The following is a 19,750-nucleotide window of genomic DNA, read 5'->3' on the forward strand; positions in this document are numbered from 1 at the left end:
ATTTTGCGCACTTTTGGGTGGTTTTGGCTGAAAAAACTCGAAAACTTTTTGTGCATAGGATCCCACAAATACTGGGATAAGTTTTGATTGACTACAACAAAACCTTAATTTCAACACTACTGATAATGCCAGCATAAAACCAACACTTTTAAGAATAAATAACTCTATGAACTAACTGAACTGATGATTAACTAACTCTACTCTAAATCCATTTACAAACAACTATGATGCATCGATAAAAAAATTTCATTCGCAATAGCCAAGCAAGAAAAAACTTGTATCGTACCATTTGCAACATCTATTTTTACATTGCGGCGTTTTACGAGAGACCGCGCGTGGTCTTGAATGGACCACCATCCGTCTAGTTTAATTTTCACTTCAAAATCGAGCGAAAATTTTTCTATTGAAAACTTCGCTACACGAATCCAGTTCGTTGCACTCGAACCAGAACGAAAGTTCTGAAATGGTGCGACCCCGCCAGAAAACTGCGATGAATGGTTTCAACTACCACTATTCCCGAATTACTGGCTGTGCCAATTTGCAATAATTAAAACCGAAGTAATTTTTGCCCATTTCTGTAAATTAACAACGTTACTGCAAGCTTCCTGCCAGCACCTGCTTCGTACTGCGGCTACGCGCCACGAAACTACCGAATTTCGCTTTGTGATTTTTTTGCATCCTTCAAACAAGGCCTGTTTCTCGGCAACCGTTGATGAGCAGCGTAAAAATAAAGGTTCCTTTCACCAAACACCCTTCCATTGCTCCCAGGTACGTATGCAGGATTTGCACGGCGTGTTCGTTCAGCTGGGTGCATATGAATCCAGTGAAATATCCACTAGTCGGTGGGTGTTTTCGTTACGTTTCATGCCTTTTTTGTAAAAAAAAACAAGCTGTTCCCAACGTTTATCGATTTTCTGGAGATATTTTCTGCTGGTATCACCACTCTCCGAATTGCCAATATATGGACCAGTGATTGTGCGTTGATCGAAATTGCAATTGCATTCATATTGGGATTTTAAACAATGGCCATGGTATCGGTGCAGCGACGACCGGCTGACAAAAACAGTGGTGTAACTTGTGCGACGACGCACTCTATTATTGATTATTTATGTTCGTGAAAATTAATTTAGCATGATTGACGCATGATAGGTCGTAATTGGAACTGTTTGAAACAGTAATTAGCTCGAAAAAGAAACGTAGTGGCACTCGACGCGATCAGCACTACGTGCTAATTAGGTTACCAACAGAATGTTAATCACTGAGGCTAGAAATCCGAGCAGGTCAAAACTTTTGGTTTTTCTGAAATGGTAGGTCCAGTTGCGGATTTTTTTTAACACTTGAACAGTGGAATGTAAAACTACAGACGTCGATGCAAAAGTGCCAATTTTAGTTTAACTTCCCTCTTTTAGCAGCCTTCTAATTAGGAGTACGAATCAAGCACTCTTGATAACCACTATAAAATCACATCATAGGCCCTTTTCTGCTAAGGTTATAGAAGCAATGTTAGAAGTTTACTTGAAATTTAGCAACCAAAAATTTTGATACCGGTTGGCTGGATAATTCATATACCTTACTTACCTTACTAGTCAGCTCCAGTCCCTTGCTGTTCGAAGAAGTCGTCTCCAATTCGGTCCATGGCTACAGCTCGCCAGCCATGTCGCCTGCGGAGGCCCCGCAGGTCGTGTTCCACTTGATCGAGCCACCTTGTTCGCTGCGCACCCCGTCGCCTCATTCCTCGTTCCGGTCATTATCAAGAACCATTTTCAACGGGTCGTCGTCCGACTTCCTAACGACAAATCCAGCCCACCGTATTCTCCCGATTTTCGTCGTTTGAACGATGAGTGGTTCTCCCAGCAGCTGATGCAACTCGTGGTTCATCCGCCTCCGCCATGATCCATCTTCTAGCTGCACTCCACCACGTATGGCACACAGCACCTTCCGTTCGAAAATCGAACAAATATACAAATATTCACGGCACTTCTGTAGGACCTGCCGTACCGCGAATATTTAGTCCGTGGTAGCACGGGTACCCATACATCCCGCTTAGTATTGCCCCACGAATTCCTTCGCAAACGGTGATAGTCGACGGCACATAATATGAGAGAGTACCTTGTAGTCGGCGTTCAGTAGCGTGATTCCACGGTAGTTGCAGTAATCACACTTGTCCATCCACTCCTCCGGCTCTACTTCCTTCTCCCAAATCTTGGCAATACCCCAGTGTAGCGCCTTAGTCAGTGATTCCCCACCGTGTTTCATCAGCTCGCTCTGGGGAGTTGGTCAGCTTCAGCGGCTTTGTTGTCTTTCAGCCGGCCGATCTCCTCTTTAACCTCTTGGAGGTCTTGGGCTGGATTTCTGTCGTCATCTGCGCGTACACCGACATCTACTACCATTTCGTCGTCGTCCTCTGCTACATCGCCATTAAGGTTCTCATCGTAGTACTGCTTCCAACCTTTAATCACCTCACATTTGTTCGTGGGGAGGTTGCCGTCCAGGTCCCTGCACATGTCGGCTTGCGGCACACTTTGCGGGAACTGTTTAGCTTCTCGTAGAACTTTCGTGTGTCATTCACACGGTACAGTTCCTGCACGGTACACGGTATCTTCCTGCTGGCGCTTCTTTTTCCGTAAGACCGAGTTTTGTCTGTTCCGTGCGCGTCGGTAGCGCTCCACGTTCGCCCTCGTTTGGTGTTGCAGCATTCTCGCTCGTGCTGCATTCTTCTCTTCCACTAACTGTTTGCACGCGTCGTCAAACCAGTTCGGAGCCATTGTACCAAGTGCTGCTACAGCAGTACTACCTATGGCTGATCGAATGTCCCTCCAGCCATCTTCAAGAGTAGCTGCGCCAAGCTGCTCTTCCGTTAGTAATGCTGCTTCCAGCTGTTTCGCGTACTCCCGTGCAACTTTGGCGTCCCGTAGTTGCCCGATGTTTGGTCCTGGTGGGCGACTTTGACGCGCATTTCACACCGTTGAAAGTTTTGAGCGCCTGCATACTGCAACAAGGTAATGGTCCGAATCAATATTCGTACTCGATAGGTGCGAACGTTGATGACGTCTGAGAAGAATTTACCATCGATTAGAACGTGGTCGATTTGGTTCTCTACTTGTAAGTCAGGAGATCTCCTGGTGGCTTTGTGGATGTCTCTGCGGGGGAAGAAAGTACTTCTGACTACCGTACCACGGGAGGCTGCAACATTCACACATCGTTGGCCGTTATCATTTGATGCGGCGTGCAGGCTATTCGGCCCGATCACCGGTCTGTATATTGCTTCCCGTCCTATCTGAGAGTTCATATCACCGATGATGATCTTAACGTCGACAGCTAACATACACCTGCTGCAGCAACGCTTCTTTCTCGTCGTCGGCTCTTCCTTCGTGTGGGCAATGCATGTTAATGATGCTGTAGTTGAAGAACCGGCCCATAATTCTCAACTTAAACATCCTCGCACTGATCGGCTGCCTCCCGATCATACGTTGACGCATCCTACCCAGCATTATTAATCCCGTCCCAAGCTCGTTGGTGGTGCCACAGCTTTGATAAAAGGTTGCCTCTCGATGCACACCAAACTTTTTTTTTTTACTGAAATTCAGTAAACTTTTATTGAATTTGGCCACGCTGAAACTTCAGTAATCTTTTCAGCATTGCAAAATGGTCCAGAAACCGTATTTAGGGGGAAATTTGGGTCTAGAGCTCTATAGCAACATTTTAGAGAAAAACTTTCTTCTACAAAGTTGTTACATATGATAAAACGCTCATTGAAAAATTATCAAAAATTAGGGTGACCAACATTTTCGATGCAATCAAGTATCTAACTTTTTTATCTTTGTAGATAGAAGAAAAATTTGTTGTACAATGTTATTGCTTCATTAATTTTAAATAACTTTGTAAAATAAAGTTTTTCTCTATCTTTGAAAACAACCGATTTATATTAAGAAAACATATTTTACGCTCTAACCTTTTGTGTTTCAAGTTTCATCTCGAAACTGTCTTTGAACGACTTTTAGAGCTTTTTAAGAGAAACAATTTGCAATGCTGACATCGTAAATATCTCAATTTAACTCAAAGTTATTAATATTTTTCATCAAAAAATATGCGTTTTTTATTTGTATGTCATTCATTTTGGGGCAAACATAAAAAATATCTCTTGGTCTCATTTTAAAGGGCATACTTGACTCTATGAATGGTGGAACTTTTAGAGATATGTTATTTTTTAAATTTGAGTGAATTCAATTTAAAAACAAGACGTAAATTTCAATAATTTTATACATTATGCATATAAAAGCACCCAGATTTATTTTTTGGTATTTTTTCTTATAACGAGACGTAATTACCTTTAATTTGACCCAGAAAGATCGAAAATCGATCAACTGGTTCAAAAGTTATGATTTTTTTTTAAATAAAATGCATCGACTATAGCCGTTTTTTATGGTCACCCTATTTCGGAGCTGGTCCCCTTAACAACCCAACGAAACAATACGGGTTTGATTATTTTCAACATAGATGCATCTCTGCGATTTTGAGCACAATTGAAGCACTTTGCGTGACCAACTTCGAAATAAGGTGACCATAAAAAACGACTGTGTTCGATGTATTTAATTTTAAAAAATTCATAACTTTTGAACCAGTTGATCGATTTTCGATCTTTTTGGGTCAAATTAAAGGTAATTACGTCTAGTTATAAGAAAAAATACCAAAAAATAAATCTGGGTGCTTTTATATGCATAATGTATAAAATTATTGAAATTTTCGGCTTGTTTTTGAATTGAATTTACTCAAATTTAAAAAATAATATATCTCTAAAAGTTCCTCAAGTATGCCCTTCAAAATGAGACCAAGAGATATTTTTTATGTTTGCCCCGAAATAAATGACATACAAATGAAAAACGCATATTTTTTTATGAAAAATATTAATAACTATGAGTAAAATTGAGATATTTACGATGTCAGCATTGCAAATTGTTTCTCTTAAAAAGCTCTAAAATTCGTTTAAAGACAAGTTTGAGATGAAACTTGAAATAAAGAAGTAAGAGCGTAAAATATGTTTTTTTGATATAAATCGGTTGTTTTAAAAGATAGAGAAAAACTTTATTTTGCAAAGTTACTTAAAATTAATGGAACTATAACATTGTTGAACAAATTTTTCTTCTATCTACAAAGATAAAAAAGTTAGATAGTTGATTGCATCGAAAATGTTGGTCACCCTAATTTTTGATATTTTTTCAATGAGCGCTTTATCATATGTAACAACTTTGTAGAAGAAAGTTTTTCTCTAAAATGTTGCTATAGAGCTCTAGACCCAAATTTCCCCCTAAATACGGTTTCTGGACCATTGTGCATTGAAATATTACTGAACGTTTCAGTGATGTGAAATGTCATTCTGTTTGACGGGTTTTTACTGAATTTTCTGCAATAAAAATGTCTTATGAATATCGGTCCAGCCATCTCTAAGAAACATGAGTAAAATTAAAGTGTCTCTAGAACATGTTTCCTTCCTTAACTTTTAAACTATACAATTAATCTTTATAAAAGTCAAAAGTTAAAGCTTTTTAAGTAGCTCGTTCTTTTGAGATCAGTTTTATTCAAATCGGTTGTGTGATTTCTGAGATAATAATGTTTCGTGATTTTCACCTTTTGAGCACGCAAAAGTTGGATGGTGCGAAACCAGTACAAAATTGTGCGTTTTTAGCGCAATTGTTGATGTGGTTTGGAACCAGTACAATGATTGCGTGTTGGGTATAACGCAATTAATGCTCTAGCGTTTTTTTCAATGTATTTGCCAGCTCCAAACTACTACACCTAAACAGTTTCAGCTGGTATCAAGCAGCATTGTAAAGCGAGCGAGAAGCAAAACCTTTCTCCTCCTTACTGCTTGAGAACGAGACATATGCTACACTTCTCAAGTCTTTTGCACACACGCTTTCCCCTGAGTAGCAATAAGCATGAACCAACAGTATGAGTGAGACTAACAAAACTGGCATCAAGTATGTATAGAGCAAAATCATTTCAAATCGCCTGGAAATACGCGAAAATTTAATCGACCATTTTTGATTTGAATGAAACATTGCACACGTATTTGGCTTAGCAAACTGAGCATTTTTCACAGGTGGAGAGATTTTTTACACCCATGAGTTACATTCTAAAAGGGCGTATGTCTTTTGGCATAGGTTTTATTCGAAGCATTGTAGTCCAGAAACCGTTGGTTGTATAGAAAAACTATCTGAAAATGAGTTGTAGGGAATTAAAAATGCACCATGAAAAAAATATACACTGTACAAAAAAAATTTTACGACCAAAAAAAAATTAAAAAAAAAAGAGGTAATTTTTTTTTTTCATTTATTTTTAAAGAAATTTGACGTTAATATGCAAGTTTGAAAAAAAGTCCAGGATGGAGAAATGAAAAATAATTTTTTTATGGTAGATTAATTTTTCTATAAAAATTCTAATATAAACATTTTTCAAAATATTTGTATTTTAATGATTTTAAACGATGCAAAGAGTCATTTTGAATCAAAAAGCTCTTGGTAGTAAACATTCTAAAGGCATCGGTTTTCGAGTTATTTTGAATTTAAGCTCGAAACGTTCGAACGTTTTTCATAATTTGTCCATGGTTCTCCAGCAAAAACCATACGTTCATTGGAATGCTTGATCAAAAATATACAATTCATTCTTTGACAACAAAACGATTGGGCGAACGGTTCTCAAGAAAAGAGTTAAATGTTCTAAGTGATATAAATATATATAAGAACCAAATATTTATTTTCGAGTTTTATTATCTTAGGAACATATTTTTTTATGACATAGATACTTTACAGAACTAGTTTCATCTTATATTTTATATACATCATAAGTAAATGATTCGTCATCTTTTGAAAACAGCTTCGTTTGTATCTTATTTTCTGAAATCGGAACAAAAGAGTAATACTTTTGTGTGGCAGCTATTATTATGAATTTTTCGAAAATATTGCTCCATTCTGTTACTCCTTGTTCATTTTCTTCATATGATACTCAACTAAATGACATTTTTGATGAATTTTTATTACTTTTCTGATTAGACCAATCATACAATTCTTTTGCGCTTGTAATGGGATGTTCATGTCCTTTAGCTAAACTTGCATTTCCTGCCAATCGTTTTAATATGCCACCAATTGCATCGCATGGGCCTTTGCCATGAGAAGTCGCAAAAAAATGCCACTCTGCATCGACGTTATATTTTGTTTTGAACTTGCAAAGACTTGCTAAGTTTTTTCTATTTTTATATTGTGAGGCAGCTAAATCAGACATTAATATCGCTTTTTTCAACTCTATTGTTGTTTTCAAAAAACTCATTATTTGGCAATGAACACCTGAACCGCAACAGTGTCATGATGGAGTACTTCCGATATTATGATGAAGCTGATATTCTTAAGCGTTCCAGATTCTAAATAGTAAACAACGAAGGAATGAATGGTGGCTTGACTATTATTACAATAACTACACGAATCACAAATTGATAAAGACGTATTAAAATGAGCTTGACTGTTCAATATTTTTAATTTTGCAATAACGTTTTCGTTTAATTTGCGTAAGCTTGATGAGCACCGATGATCAGGAAAGGGTTTACAGCATTTGGGCTTGGTGTATTCCATTTTCACTTCTGTTCCCGACGTCGAAACAAACACCGTCTTTTTAGTTGCTTACTCAGCAGCTACAAAGCTGTAATATATTTTAAATTCTAACAAAGTGTTAACTATATTTATTATGTTTCTTACTTAATCAGTGTTTCTCTAATCCTTCTACTAATCCCTTCTACCTTTCAGGAAAACCTTCTATATCTTCTCTTTTCAGGTCCACCAGCGATGAACAACGATTAGCGGTAAGTATTTCTTGTGTGTTTTAGGTTAAGTTACAGGTAAGTATAATTTTATAACTATTTTCAGCAACATACCTTTGCCTTTTAACCTGTTTTATAAATACCACTTACTACGTGGTGAGCAGTACTAAATTTAATATTGTTCCGGACTGTGGAACGAGTATTTGTTTAAATAATTAATTAACTTAATTCGATTAACTCGCGACTGATATGCGGTTTCACTTGCTATCGAAACTGATTAAATGATGACGTTTACGGATGTTTACATCCTGATTGTCATTTTGTTCGCTCGGCCCTTTTCGCTCGATATGAAACGGTTTGTTGTTCACACCCCTTTTCGCCGCAACGGGGGGTTTCGGCGACATTCCCCGACCCGTGAACCACTTCCGTTTCCGGAGTCACTACATCCGTATCCGCTTTGCCGGTGACGTCCAGTACCGCTAGCTTTACCGCGGGTCGAGCAAGCACTCCTCTAGCTGTCTGCACTGTGGCACGTCTAACTTGTCCGGATTTGTCTGGAAACGTCTCCAGTATACGCCCTCGTTCCCATCGATTTCTCGCCTGTTCATCGATGATCACGACTAGATCACCTGGTTTCAACGGCTTCACTGGTTCGAACCACTTCGTTCGCCTCGTCAACATCGGGAGATATTCCCGCACCCATCTGCGCCAGAAATCGTCGATGATATGCTGCGCTAGTTTCCAGCTGTCTCGCAGAATGTTTCCCTGAACAGGTTCCGTTATCGGTTGCTTCAACCCAGTCCGTCCGTATAGAAGGAAGTGGTTTGGGGTGAGCGCTTCGTCGTCCTCTGCCTCCAAAGAAACATAAGTCAGCGGTCGTGAGTTGACAATTGCGTCGGCCTCCAGCATGATGGTCTCCAACACCTCGTCGCTAGGGTGACGTGTGCTATCCGACACAGCTTTCATCGCTACCTTCACCGACTTCACCATGCGTTCCCATGGTCCTCCCATATGCGGAGCCGCAGGAACGTTAAAATGCCACTGAGTATTTGCATTGGTAAATGTGGCGGCGCAGTCTTGAACAATGTCCCGAATTTTCTGCTTCTCCTCTGACAACTGGCGATTGGCTCCCACAAAATTTGTTCCGTTGTCCGAAAATACCTCCTGTGGAGCTCCCCGCCTGGCTACAAATCTTCTGAATGCCATCACGCAAGATGCAGACGAAAGACTGTGGACCAGCTCCAGATGGACTGCTCGCACCGTGAGGCATGTAAACAAACAAATCCACCGTTTTGCGACGCAGCGTCCAACTCTTACTTCGAGGGGTCCCATGTAATCTACACCGACGAACGTGAATGGCCGAATGAATGGGGTTAGGCGTACTCTCGGCAGAGGTCCCATCAATGGTGGCCTGGGAGCTGATTTCTTCACCTTGCAGTACTGACAACTTCGACTCACTTTTTTCACGAACACCCGAAGCTTCGGGATGTAAAACTCTTGCCGCAGCTCGTTACAAACAGTTTCTCCGTTAGCATGCAAGAACCGGCGATGAACCGACTGTACCAGTAGGAAGGTAATGCGATGGTCTCTCGACAGCACTACGGGATACTTTGTTGCGTAGGGAATGTGCGGTGCGCTTCCAATCCGACTTCCGACACGTACGACTCCGTGTTCGTCAATAAACGGAACTACTTCTGCCCACGCTGCAACCATGGTTTAGCGCGTGAACCTCCTCCACATAAGCCTGACTCTGTGCTTGGCGCCAAAGTGTTTCCATCGCCTTCACGATATCTTCCTGATCCAGGACATGCCGTCGACTTTTTCTCCCTAGAGTTCGCTTCCAGATCCTGACTGCCCGGTGAACATAAGCCATCGCTCTAAGCAAACGATTCCAATTGGAAAAGCGCTCGACGCGAATTACTTCCTCGGCCGCATGATGTACGCCTACTAAACGTAGTTCTTCGCATGCTACATCCGCTTCATCCTCCACTACTGACTGCCCAGGCCACTGCTCTTTTGGGTTTCGTAGAAACGGTGGTCCCTGGTACCAACGGTTTCCCGAGTTCCACTTTGTGGCGTCGTCCGCAACATTGAGCCTCGATGGTACATAGCGCCATTCGTCCACGCTGGTGAGCGAAAGAATTTCTCCAACCCGGAAAGAAACGAATTGGTGATATCGACGACTGTCTGAGCGGAGCCATGCGAGCACTGTAGCTGAATCCGTCCACAGGAAGTGTCTTCGAATGTTGAGGGTAAGTGCCGTACGAATTTTCTGCAACAAGCGTGATCCCATCATGGCAGCCTCGAGCTCCAAGCGGGGGATTGAGAGCGCCCGAAGTGGCGCAACTTTTGTCTTTGCTGCAACCAGCGAACACCAGCCGCCTCCGCTATACGACATCCTCAGATAGGTCACACAAGCACAGGACGATACGCTCGCGTCCGTAAACACATGTAGTTCGATTTCGTCGATTTCCTCCGGCAAAAGATGACCAAGAAAGCATCGGGGAGCTCTCATCTCGCTAATCGTCAGGTACACCTCGATCCACCTACTCCACATGTTGTGCAAAGACTCTGATATGGGCTCGTCCCAGTTAGTACCCGTTCGCCAGATTTCTTGCATCAATATTTTTCCTTGCACTACAAAGTGCGCTACGAATCCCAGCGGATCATATAATTTCATAACTGTGCGTAAAACTTGGCGCTTCGTTGGAATCATTCCGCCTTCTAAAATTCCTTCCAGCCCTGTTCGGTCGAAAGTGAAGTGATCCGCCCTGGGAACCCATACCACGCCCAAGACTCGCTCGTAGACCCGTTCCTTCTCTAAATTGAGTGACTTGCTGTCAGACGTACCAGTCTCTCCGAGTAGATCGAGCACCTCCTGTGAGCTGGATAGAATTTTTCCGAACTCAAATCCACCGGCTGCGTGTATTAGCTGCACTTGCCGGACGAGCTGTACGGCTTCCTCCACAGAATTGACACTGCTGAGGAAGTCATCGACGTAGTGGTTCCTAATAATCGCATCTACCGCTTTGGGGTAAAGTTCTGCGTAATCAAGTGCGTTTTTGTTCTTTACGAACTGTGCTGTGCAGGGAGAACTAGTTGCCCCAAACATGGCGACGTTAATAACAATGATTTGCACTTCATCTTCCGGACTGGCGCGCCATAGAAAACATTGGGACCACTTATCCTCCTCACGAATCAGAATCCTCAAGAACATTTCTCGGATATCTGAGCACACTGCAATCTTGCCTTCCCTAAACCGCAGCAACACCTCCACAAGCGAAACCAGTAGATCCGGACCCTTTAGCAGCATGTCGTTGAATGAGACACCATTAGCCTTGGCAGCAGCATCCCAAACCATCCGAATTTTGTTTGGCTTCCTGGGATTCGTTACCACTCCTAACGGCAAGTACCACACACGCTCGGGGTTCACTTGCTTAAGTTCCTCCGGTGACACCTTACGGACGTACTGCTTCTTCTCGTAGCTCTCTATCTGCTCATTCACTTTCCTGCGAAGCTCAGGATCTCTAGCCAACCGTTTATGCAGGCCTTTCAACCTGCTCACCGCCATCGGAAAACTATTCGGAAATTTTACGTTATCTTGTGGTTTAAATTAGTTTATTTGACACGGCACGATACATTTTCTGTTTTACTGAGCCAAGTACAATTCGTATTAATTCTACGTTAGCAGGGAAAAGAGGGAGGCCTTTTTTTTATTCTCGCGGCTGACTACGAGCTAGTGGGGATTTAAGGTGAGAGGAGGGGAGATACAATTTTGACTTAAAACTTTTTTGGAACTTTGTTTTTCAACTGGTAGAGCAATTGTTTTCTTGTTTGTTGTGGGTTCAAAATATTTGTGTAAGCATAGATGCGGGCTCTTCGTTTCCGTGTCTTCAGCATAGCATATTTGTATCCTTAATCTGACAAATAGACAAAGAAAATTTTAAATTTTAATGTCAGCGTTTTTCAGAAAGCAGTATAGCTGTGTCATGTACTGGAGATCACCGCTTCCCAGAATGTCTCTAACGGGCACGTTCGGTTGTTTTCCTCGGGCCCGAAGGGAGTCTATAAGCTCAGACCTAACACCACAGTATTCGGTACACGACCAAACAACATGCTCGATGTCATGGTAGCCATCGCCACAAACGCAGTGATTACTGTCTACAAGCCCTATACGAAAGAGATGCGTGTTTAACGTGTAGTGATTGGACATAAGTCTGGACATCACGCGAATGAAGTCCCGACCGACATCCAACCCCTTGAACCATGCTTTCGTCGATACCTTAGGAACAATGGAATGTAGCCACCGTCCCAGTTCATCTGAGTTCCATGATGATTGCCAACTGTTGAGTGTTCTCTGACGCAAAATGCTATAAAATTCATCATAAGCAATTGGTCTTTCATGAATATCGCCATCAATAGCACCCACCTTAGCTAAAGAGTCAGCCTTTTCATTACCCGGAATCGAGCAATGAAAAGGGACCCACGCTAAGGTAACCCGGTAATTTTTATCTGTTAAAGCACTTAAAAACCGCCGTATTTTCCCCAGGAAATACGGGGTGTGCTTCACAGGCTTCATCGATCGCAGAGCCTCAATTTCACTGAGACTATCTGTGAAGATGAAGTAGTGGTCTGTGGGTAGGGTTTCGATGATACCAAGAGAGTACTGAATAGCAGCAAGTTCTGCGACGTACACGGAAGCAGGAGCATCGAGTTTGTAGGAGGCGGTAAAATTTTCATGGAAAACACCGAAGCCAGTGGACTCATCTAGATTAGATCCGTCAGTGTAAAACCTTTTATCATAACTAACATGTTTGAACTTTTTGGAAAAAAATCTTAGGGATCTCTTGGGGTCGCAATTGATCCGGGATACCAGATATGTCTTGTTTCATGGTGGTGTCGAAGAATATAGCATTATTAGAGGTATCTAAAAGTGCGACATTGGAGGAATCGTATGAAGAAGGGTTAATATCTTGAGCCATATAGTCAAATATAAAGTCATAAATCTGGATTGAGATTGAAGGTCGGCCAACCTCTCGAAATTTTCAATTACTAATGGGTTCATAACTGTGCATCGAATTAGCAACCGGTAAGAGAGATTCCAAAAACGATGTTTCAACGGAAGAATACCCGCTAACACTTCAAGACTCATCGTATGGGTCGACTGCATGCAACCCAAGGCAATACGCAGACAACGATATTGTATTCTCTCTAATTTTATAATGTGCGTGTTCGCGGCGGAGCGAAAGCAGAAACAGCCGTACTCAAGAACTGACAATATCGTTGTTTGGTAAAGCCTTAGAAGGTCTCCTGGGTGGGCTCCCCACCAGGTTCCGGTAATCGTACGAAGAAAATTAATCCTCTGTTGGCATTTTAGTGTCAGATACCTAATATGACAAGCCTAGGTGCATTTAGAGTCGAACCAGACCCCGAGATATTTAGCGACTAAAACCTGAGAGATCGTTTTACCCGTTAGTAGGAGCTGCAGCTGAGCTGGGTTATGCTTCCTAGAAAAAACGACCAACTCAATTTTCTCCGGAGAGAATTCGATACCCAGCTTAAGAGCCCATTCAGACAAATTGTCTAAGGTATCTTGCAATGGTCCTTGCAGATCGCTAGCCTCGCTACCAGTAATGGATAGAACGCTATCGTCTGCAAGGTGCCTTAGTGTGCATGAATTTGCAAGACATTCATCGATGTCATTGACGTAAAAATTATATAAGAGAGGACTTAAACATGAGCCCTGGGGAAGGCCCATGTAACTAATTCGGGAAGTTGTCGAATCGCCATGTGAGAAATACATATGCTTTTCTAACAACAAATTGAGCAAAAAGTTATTCAAATTCGGTGAAAGTCCCTGCGAATGAAGTTTCGCGCTTAAAACTTCTACAGAGACAGAGTCAAAAGCCCCCTTAATATCCAAGAACGCAGAAGCCATTTGCTCTTTTCGAGCAAATGCTAGTTGAATTTCAGTAGAAAGCAACGCTAGGCAATCGTTCGTCCCTTTGCCCCGGCGAAAGCCAAATTGAGTATCTGAAAGTAAACCGTTTGTTTCGACCCATTTGTCTAACCGTAAGAGGATCATTTTCTCCATTAATTTCCAGAGGCAAGAGAGCATCGCAATCGGCCTATATGAATTGTGATCAGAGGCAGGTTTCCCGGGTTTCCGAATAGCCATGGAGTTTTCCTCCCTCCAGTCATGTGGAACAATATTTAGCTCAAGAAGCTTGTTGAACAAATTCAACAAGCGTCTTTTTGCAGAGTCGGGTAGATTCTTCAACAGGTTGAATTTTATTCTATCTAACCCTGGAGCCTAATTGTTGCACGACAGGAGAGCCATTGAAAATTCCAACATCGAAAATGGAGGCTCTTCCGTAGTTACTAAAAACGCGTCGCGAAAGGTTTTCTATTCCGGTACAGAGTCCGGACAGACCTTTTTGGCAAAATCGAGTATCCAGCGATCTGAATACTCCTCACTCTCATTCGAAACGTCACGGTTCCGCATGCGCCTGGCGGTATCCCAAAGAGTGCTCATCGCTGTGTCCCTCGACAACGCGTTTACGAACCGCCACAAGTACCCACGTTTTTTCGCCTTTACTAAGCTCTTCATCTGCCTGCCCAGTGCCTCGTACTTTCGAAGCAGGTTGACAGTGCCGTGCTCCCGGTAGTCCTTATACGCCGCGGACCCTCGCGCGTACAGCTCAGAGCACTCTTTGTCCCACCATTTGTTGGGAGGGCGCTGTCTAATCGTTACCCCGGGTATCGGTTTCGTCTGAGCTTGAATCGCGGCGTCGATTATCAAGCCAGCTAAGAACGCGTATTCTTCCTCCGGAGGAAGTTCCTCGTGAGTCTCGATAGATTCCGCTATAATAGACTCATAACGCTTCCAATCAATATTACGTGTAAGGTCGTAGGAAATATTGATTGGGTTCGGGGGAGTTGAACCATTAGCAATTGATATAACGATTGGAAGATTATCACTACCATGGGGATCGTTGATCACTTTCCACTGGCAATCTAACGCTAGTGATGTCGAGCAGAGGGATAGGTCAAGCACGCTTTCACGTGCTGGAGGATTAGGTACACGTGTCGCTTCCCCAGTATTCAAAAGTGTCATATTGAAGTCGTCGATCAAGTTACAAATTAAAGAAGATCGGTTGTCGTCGTACAGCGACCCCCATAGCGAACAGTGAGAGTTAAAATCTCCCAAAATCAAAAAAGGTGCGGGAAGCAATTCTGCTATATCAAGGAGTTGCTTCTGTTCAATCCGCGCGGATGGGGGAATACATAACGAAACAAGGCAAAGGTCTTTTCCATTCATATTCGTTTGAATGGCAACAACTTCAATATTCGAGATCGAGGGGAGGTCGATTCTGAAAAAAGAATAGCACTTTTTGATCCCTAAAAGTACCCCTCCACCGTGTGAGTCTCGATCTCGACGAATGATGTTATAATCGTGGAAATTAAGTTTTTTTTTTATTCTCGCTTATTTTCCGTCGGTCTAGTTCCGCCACTGTTGTGACCAATCACCGACGCCCAGGGAGGCGACTCCACACCCAAGACCCTAACTCACGACCCGTTTATTAACGGACCGGCGCCAACGGCTTTACTTCCTCATGCGATGGAAGGCGTGACCCCAGAGATTTTTCGCCTCAGAAAATCTCCCGGTGTCGGCTAGGAATGAATCTAGACCAGTTGGGTTGGTTGTGAGTGGATCACGCCACCTCACAACCATCAACACCTATGTCGGCGGTGGGATTCGAACCCAGGCGTCGAGCGTGGTTGGCGGAGACGTTACCAACCACACTAGGCCCCCGCCCTTGGAAATTAAGTTGGTCATTTGAATTGAGAAAAGTTTCACAGAGCGCGAACGCATCACAATTGTATGTGTTTATCAAATGTGAAAATAAATCGAATTTGGGGATGATACTTCTGCAGTTCCACTGTAACACAGTGACAAAATTCCTAACCTCTTTCGACGTATTAGTCATCGAAAGATACGAAAGCTGAAATGAGGGGCCAAGTTGCTGTGAGTTGCTTCAAAAAGGTTTTCACTGTAGGGAGAAGGGCAAGAAGAATGTTTTGAAGGGGATCTGGTATGTTGAATGTTTTAAATATCCAGTCCACAATATCAGAGAATTTTATGAACCCTGTTTCTTTTATGTCTTCTGATTGAGAAATGGGTGCACGAGGGGTTTTTAGTGCCCCAGGAAGCGGTGGGTACTCCTGGTTTGATTTGAAATTAAAACCGGGGGGTACTTGCTTCGGTTTTTCTTCACCGCTTCCTTTTTGTGTTGTCTTATTGGTCATTCCGCTAGGGATTATCTTACGACTTTTGCGAGAAAGATTAGGAGAGTTGAGCATTCTCCTCTTCCTAGATCCCTCTGGCAAGGCATAGGAACACCCTTCGAAGGGATCGTCAGATGTACCCTCATCAGTTGGCAAGAAGGAAAAGATGTTTCCTGTCGAGGGTGGCTCAGCCCTCTTAAGCATTTCTGCAAAAGAACGCTTTGATCATTCCTTAAGGGAACACTTAATTTTTTCCTCGCGCTGTTTGTACGCGGGACATGCCGGAAGGTCATGCCGAGTTCCCTCGCAATAAAGACACTTTTCAGTATCCCCACTGCAAGCGTTCTCAGCATGATTGCCTCCGCACTTGCTACAGCGTGCCTTGTTGCAGCAGTAGGTGGCTGTGTGACCTAACTGCTTACAGTTTTGGCGATGTATGACCCGCGGTACGAACAGGCGTACAGGTAGACAAACCCTGTCCAAGCGGACGTAGTTCGGCAGCGCGGATCCAGCGAATGTTACTCGGAAGGAATCCGAAGGGAGAAATTTCTTCTTCCCTTCTCGATGGATACTGAATGCAATTGCTTGCAATCCAGTATCTTTACACTTTGCATCAAGGGGTTTTTAAAACAGCCAACTCAATGACGCAAAATGTCATCGACAGTGAGATTCCCCTCGGTAACCACACCGTCGATTTCTACATCCTTGGCAGGGATGTACACGCGATACTCTCTCGTGAAGAGCTCGTAGCCAGCAATTTGGTTTGCTTGCTTCAAGCTACTCACGACAACTCGCAGTTTGTTCGGCCTCACCTTCGTAATCTCGGTTACGGCCGAAAAATGTTTTGCCAGGTCTTTGCCAATTTGAATAATATTCAATGGCTTCTATATGGGCCGGAAAAAAACAACGTAGGGACTGCCAGCGGCATCTGGGTAAGCTTTTACCCGTACTTCCGGTACTCTTGGTACAGGACTTGGCAAAGGGGAGGGCACAGGGGAAGGTAGGGGTGAGCTGATGGGAGAAATTTCAATTTCTTCCCCATTTGTTTCCACATCTAGGAAAAGTTGCTCCTGTATGTCGTCCATTTTGCGGGAGCGTTACGCTCTACCGCACACAAACGATAAATATTCGAATATGGGGGGGGATCAAGTTGTTGATATTAAATTTAAAAAACAATTTTTCAATCTACAATGGATCAAATATAAAAAAGACAGTAATACTAATACTAATAACAATAGTAATAATAATAATTATTATTATTATAGTAATAATAATAATAATAACAATAATAACAATATCAATAATAATATTAATAATAATATTATAACATAGTAATAATATTGATAATAATAGTAAAAATTCTAAAGGTAATACTTCACCGAACGTCTAAGTCACGACCTCACGGCTGCTAGTAGGATCAATCTGGAAGAGTGTCTCCGCAGAACAAACAATGACGATCCAGCTTCGTGTTGTGACACAGTGGCCGTATCTTACACGCGACCTTGTAGATGCCACTTGTAGTTGACTTCCACTCGCTCGATCGTATGGTGGTCCGTGCTGCTAGCGGGGTAACAGCGGTGCGGGAGAATTATTCTTGCTGATATATCAGCTGCGTATCGAATCACTGGCGGGGTTGCCTGCCCCTACCAGTGTGCAGATGTTTCTGCCGATATACAACAGGCTATTGTTATCGCGCAGCACAAGAACTAACGACAAAAAAAACACCCGTACGATAACTCGTGTATTGCTATTTTGCGAACTCAAACGGAGATAAACAATTTGCGTCTAATCGAGACGAAAGCAAAACAACGAATGATTTTACGTTATCTAGACGCCATAATAATCCCGCTTCCATACGGGCTTCTTTCCGCACCGTGGTTGCTTCCAGAATACTGCGTGCCCGCTTGTCTTCCTCGGCTTCAAGCTGTTTTGTCACTACGGCATCTTCAACGGCGAAAAACTTTCGCATCGAGTCATGCAAGTCGCTATTGCTCATACTAACTCAAGCATGCAGGTGAAGCTGTTCCATGGACCCTCTGTCCCCGGAATTTCTTCCATACACGCACCACCCCAACCTCGTTTTAGTGGCGACAGGTTCGCTGCAGCTACCCTCGCGAATTTTTAAACTAGTGAGCAGCTTCACGTGCTCAAGACCGATAATCATGCCTGGTTTGTCATTGGTATAACTAGCAACGGGAAGTCCTTGCAGATGCGGAAAAATACTCGACAGTTCTTTGTAATTCAGCGTTTGACTGGGAAGCCCCAGCTTCCGTACGGTCCGTACGTTGCCCAGCTGGAATAGTTTCTGCTTACCAACCCCGGATATCTTCACGCTCAACCGCTTGGAGGTCTTCTCTTGTCTGCTGATCTTCCCAGTCCAACTCAACCATAAGTTGTCAGGTTCGCCTTCGATACCCAACTGTGTCGCGATCTCTTCTTCAAGCAACGTTGATGACGATCCATCATCTAGAAATGCGAAAGTTTCGACTTACTTCCCGTCTCCATACAGCGTAACTGGGAGATACCGGAACAACGAATATGATTTAGTGTGGTGATGATTATGGTGAACGGTCTCAGAGGATCTTGCGCCATCTACCGCTTCATTCCGATTACTGTGCAACAACATATTATGACGAACTCGGCATCCATCTACTCCACATTCCTTCTTCGAACGGCATGGCCATTTTCTATGCGGTATTAGACACAACCGGCATAAATTCTTTTGTCGTATTGCCTTCCAACGACCACCAATGTCCAACGAGTTGAAACTGACGCAGTTCAGAATCTGATGACTATTTTTCTCGCAAAACGAACAAGGCTTAGATGAGATCTCCCCAACTGTGTTTTCCTTCGTTGTTGTGGGCAGCTCGTTCGCGTGAGTGAACAACTTCTCCTTTGGCTTAAACTTTTCCGCCTTATGCTGCTTGCTGTAATTTTGTGCAGACTCTACTCCGACACTCAGCTCCGACGCCAAATTTACTAAGTCCGACATAAAGGTATTAAACGTCGCAAGGTTAACGTGCAGGTGTGCCTGCTTGAACGCTCCCCACTGCAATTTCAGCGAGGCAGGTAATTTATCGATCAGCTGCTGGAGCAGCATCGGGCTCGACAATTGCGCCTGTTGATCAGTCAATATAATATGATCGACGAGGTTTTGAATCACCAATCCGTAAGCCACAATGGTGCTTAAGTTATCCGCCTTTGATGGAGGAACGCTTCTCACTTTGGTTAGTAGAGAACTGATTAATATCTCTGGCCTTCCGTACAACTTTTGTAAAGTTTCCATTACGTATGGCACAGACCCGGGTAGCAACAGGCGACTTTTAACTGCCTCCATGGCGGAACCCCCAAAGCTACACTGCAGTCTGGCCAGATTCTCTGCTTCCGTATATCCACAGACTTCAGTCGTGTTCTTGAAGGAACTATAAAAAATAGGCCATTGTTCGGGATCTCCGACGAACTTCGGTAAGTCTCGGGGCATTACTTGCCGAGCTGCCAGTTGCGCATTGGTCGGTCCTGACAATGCGACTGAAGGGTTAACTCTATTTCCTTCGGTTGGTCCCGGATGGGTTTGAATTCCCGGAAAAACATTAGCCGACGTTGGTCCCAACGGACCAACTAAATGGTTAATCCCAGCTCCATCGACCACCATGG

General features: G+C 43.1%; 1 protein-coding gene across 1 annotated transcript; it reads right to left on the bottom strand.

Moving 5' to 3' along the window:
• Nucleotides 1-8,122: 8,122 nt before the first annotated feature.
• On the bottom strand, nucleotides 8,123-18,092 carry LOC129719731 (uncharacterized). Its single transcript, XM_055671128.1, has 3 exons — nucleotides 17,954-18,092; nucleotides 9,557-11,407; nucleotides 8,123-9,510 (listed from the first exon to the last, which is right to left on the bottom strand). The coding sequence occupies exons 1-3, from the start codon at nucleotides 18,090-18,092 to the stop codon at nucleotides 8,123-8,125; spliced, it is 3,378 nt and encodes a 1,125-aa protein (XP_055527103.1).
• Between the last annotated feature and the right edge of the window lie 1,658 nt (nucleotides 18,093-19,750).

The sequence above is a fragment of the Wyeomyia smithii genome, chromosome 2, assembly GCF_029784165.1.
Source record: "Wyeomyia smithii strain HCP4-BCI-WySm-NY-G18 chromosome 2, ASM2978416v1, whole genome shotgun sequence".
Taxonomy (NCBI): Eukaryota; Metazoa; Arthropoda; class Insecta; order Diptera; family Culicidae; genus Wyeomyia; species Wyeomyia smithii.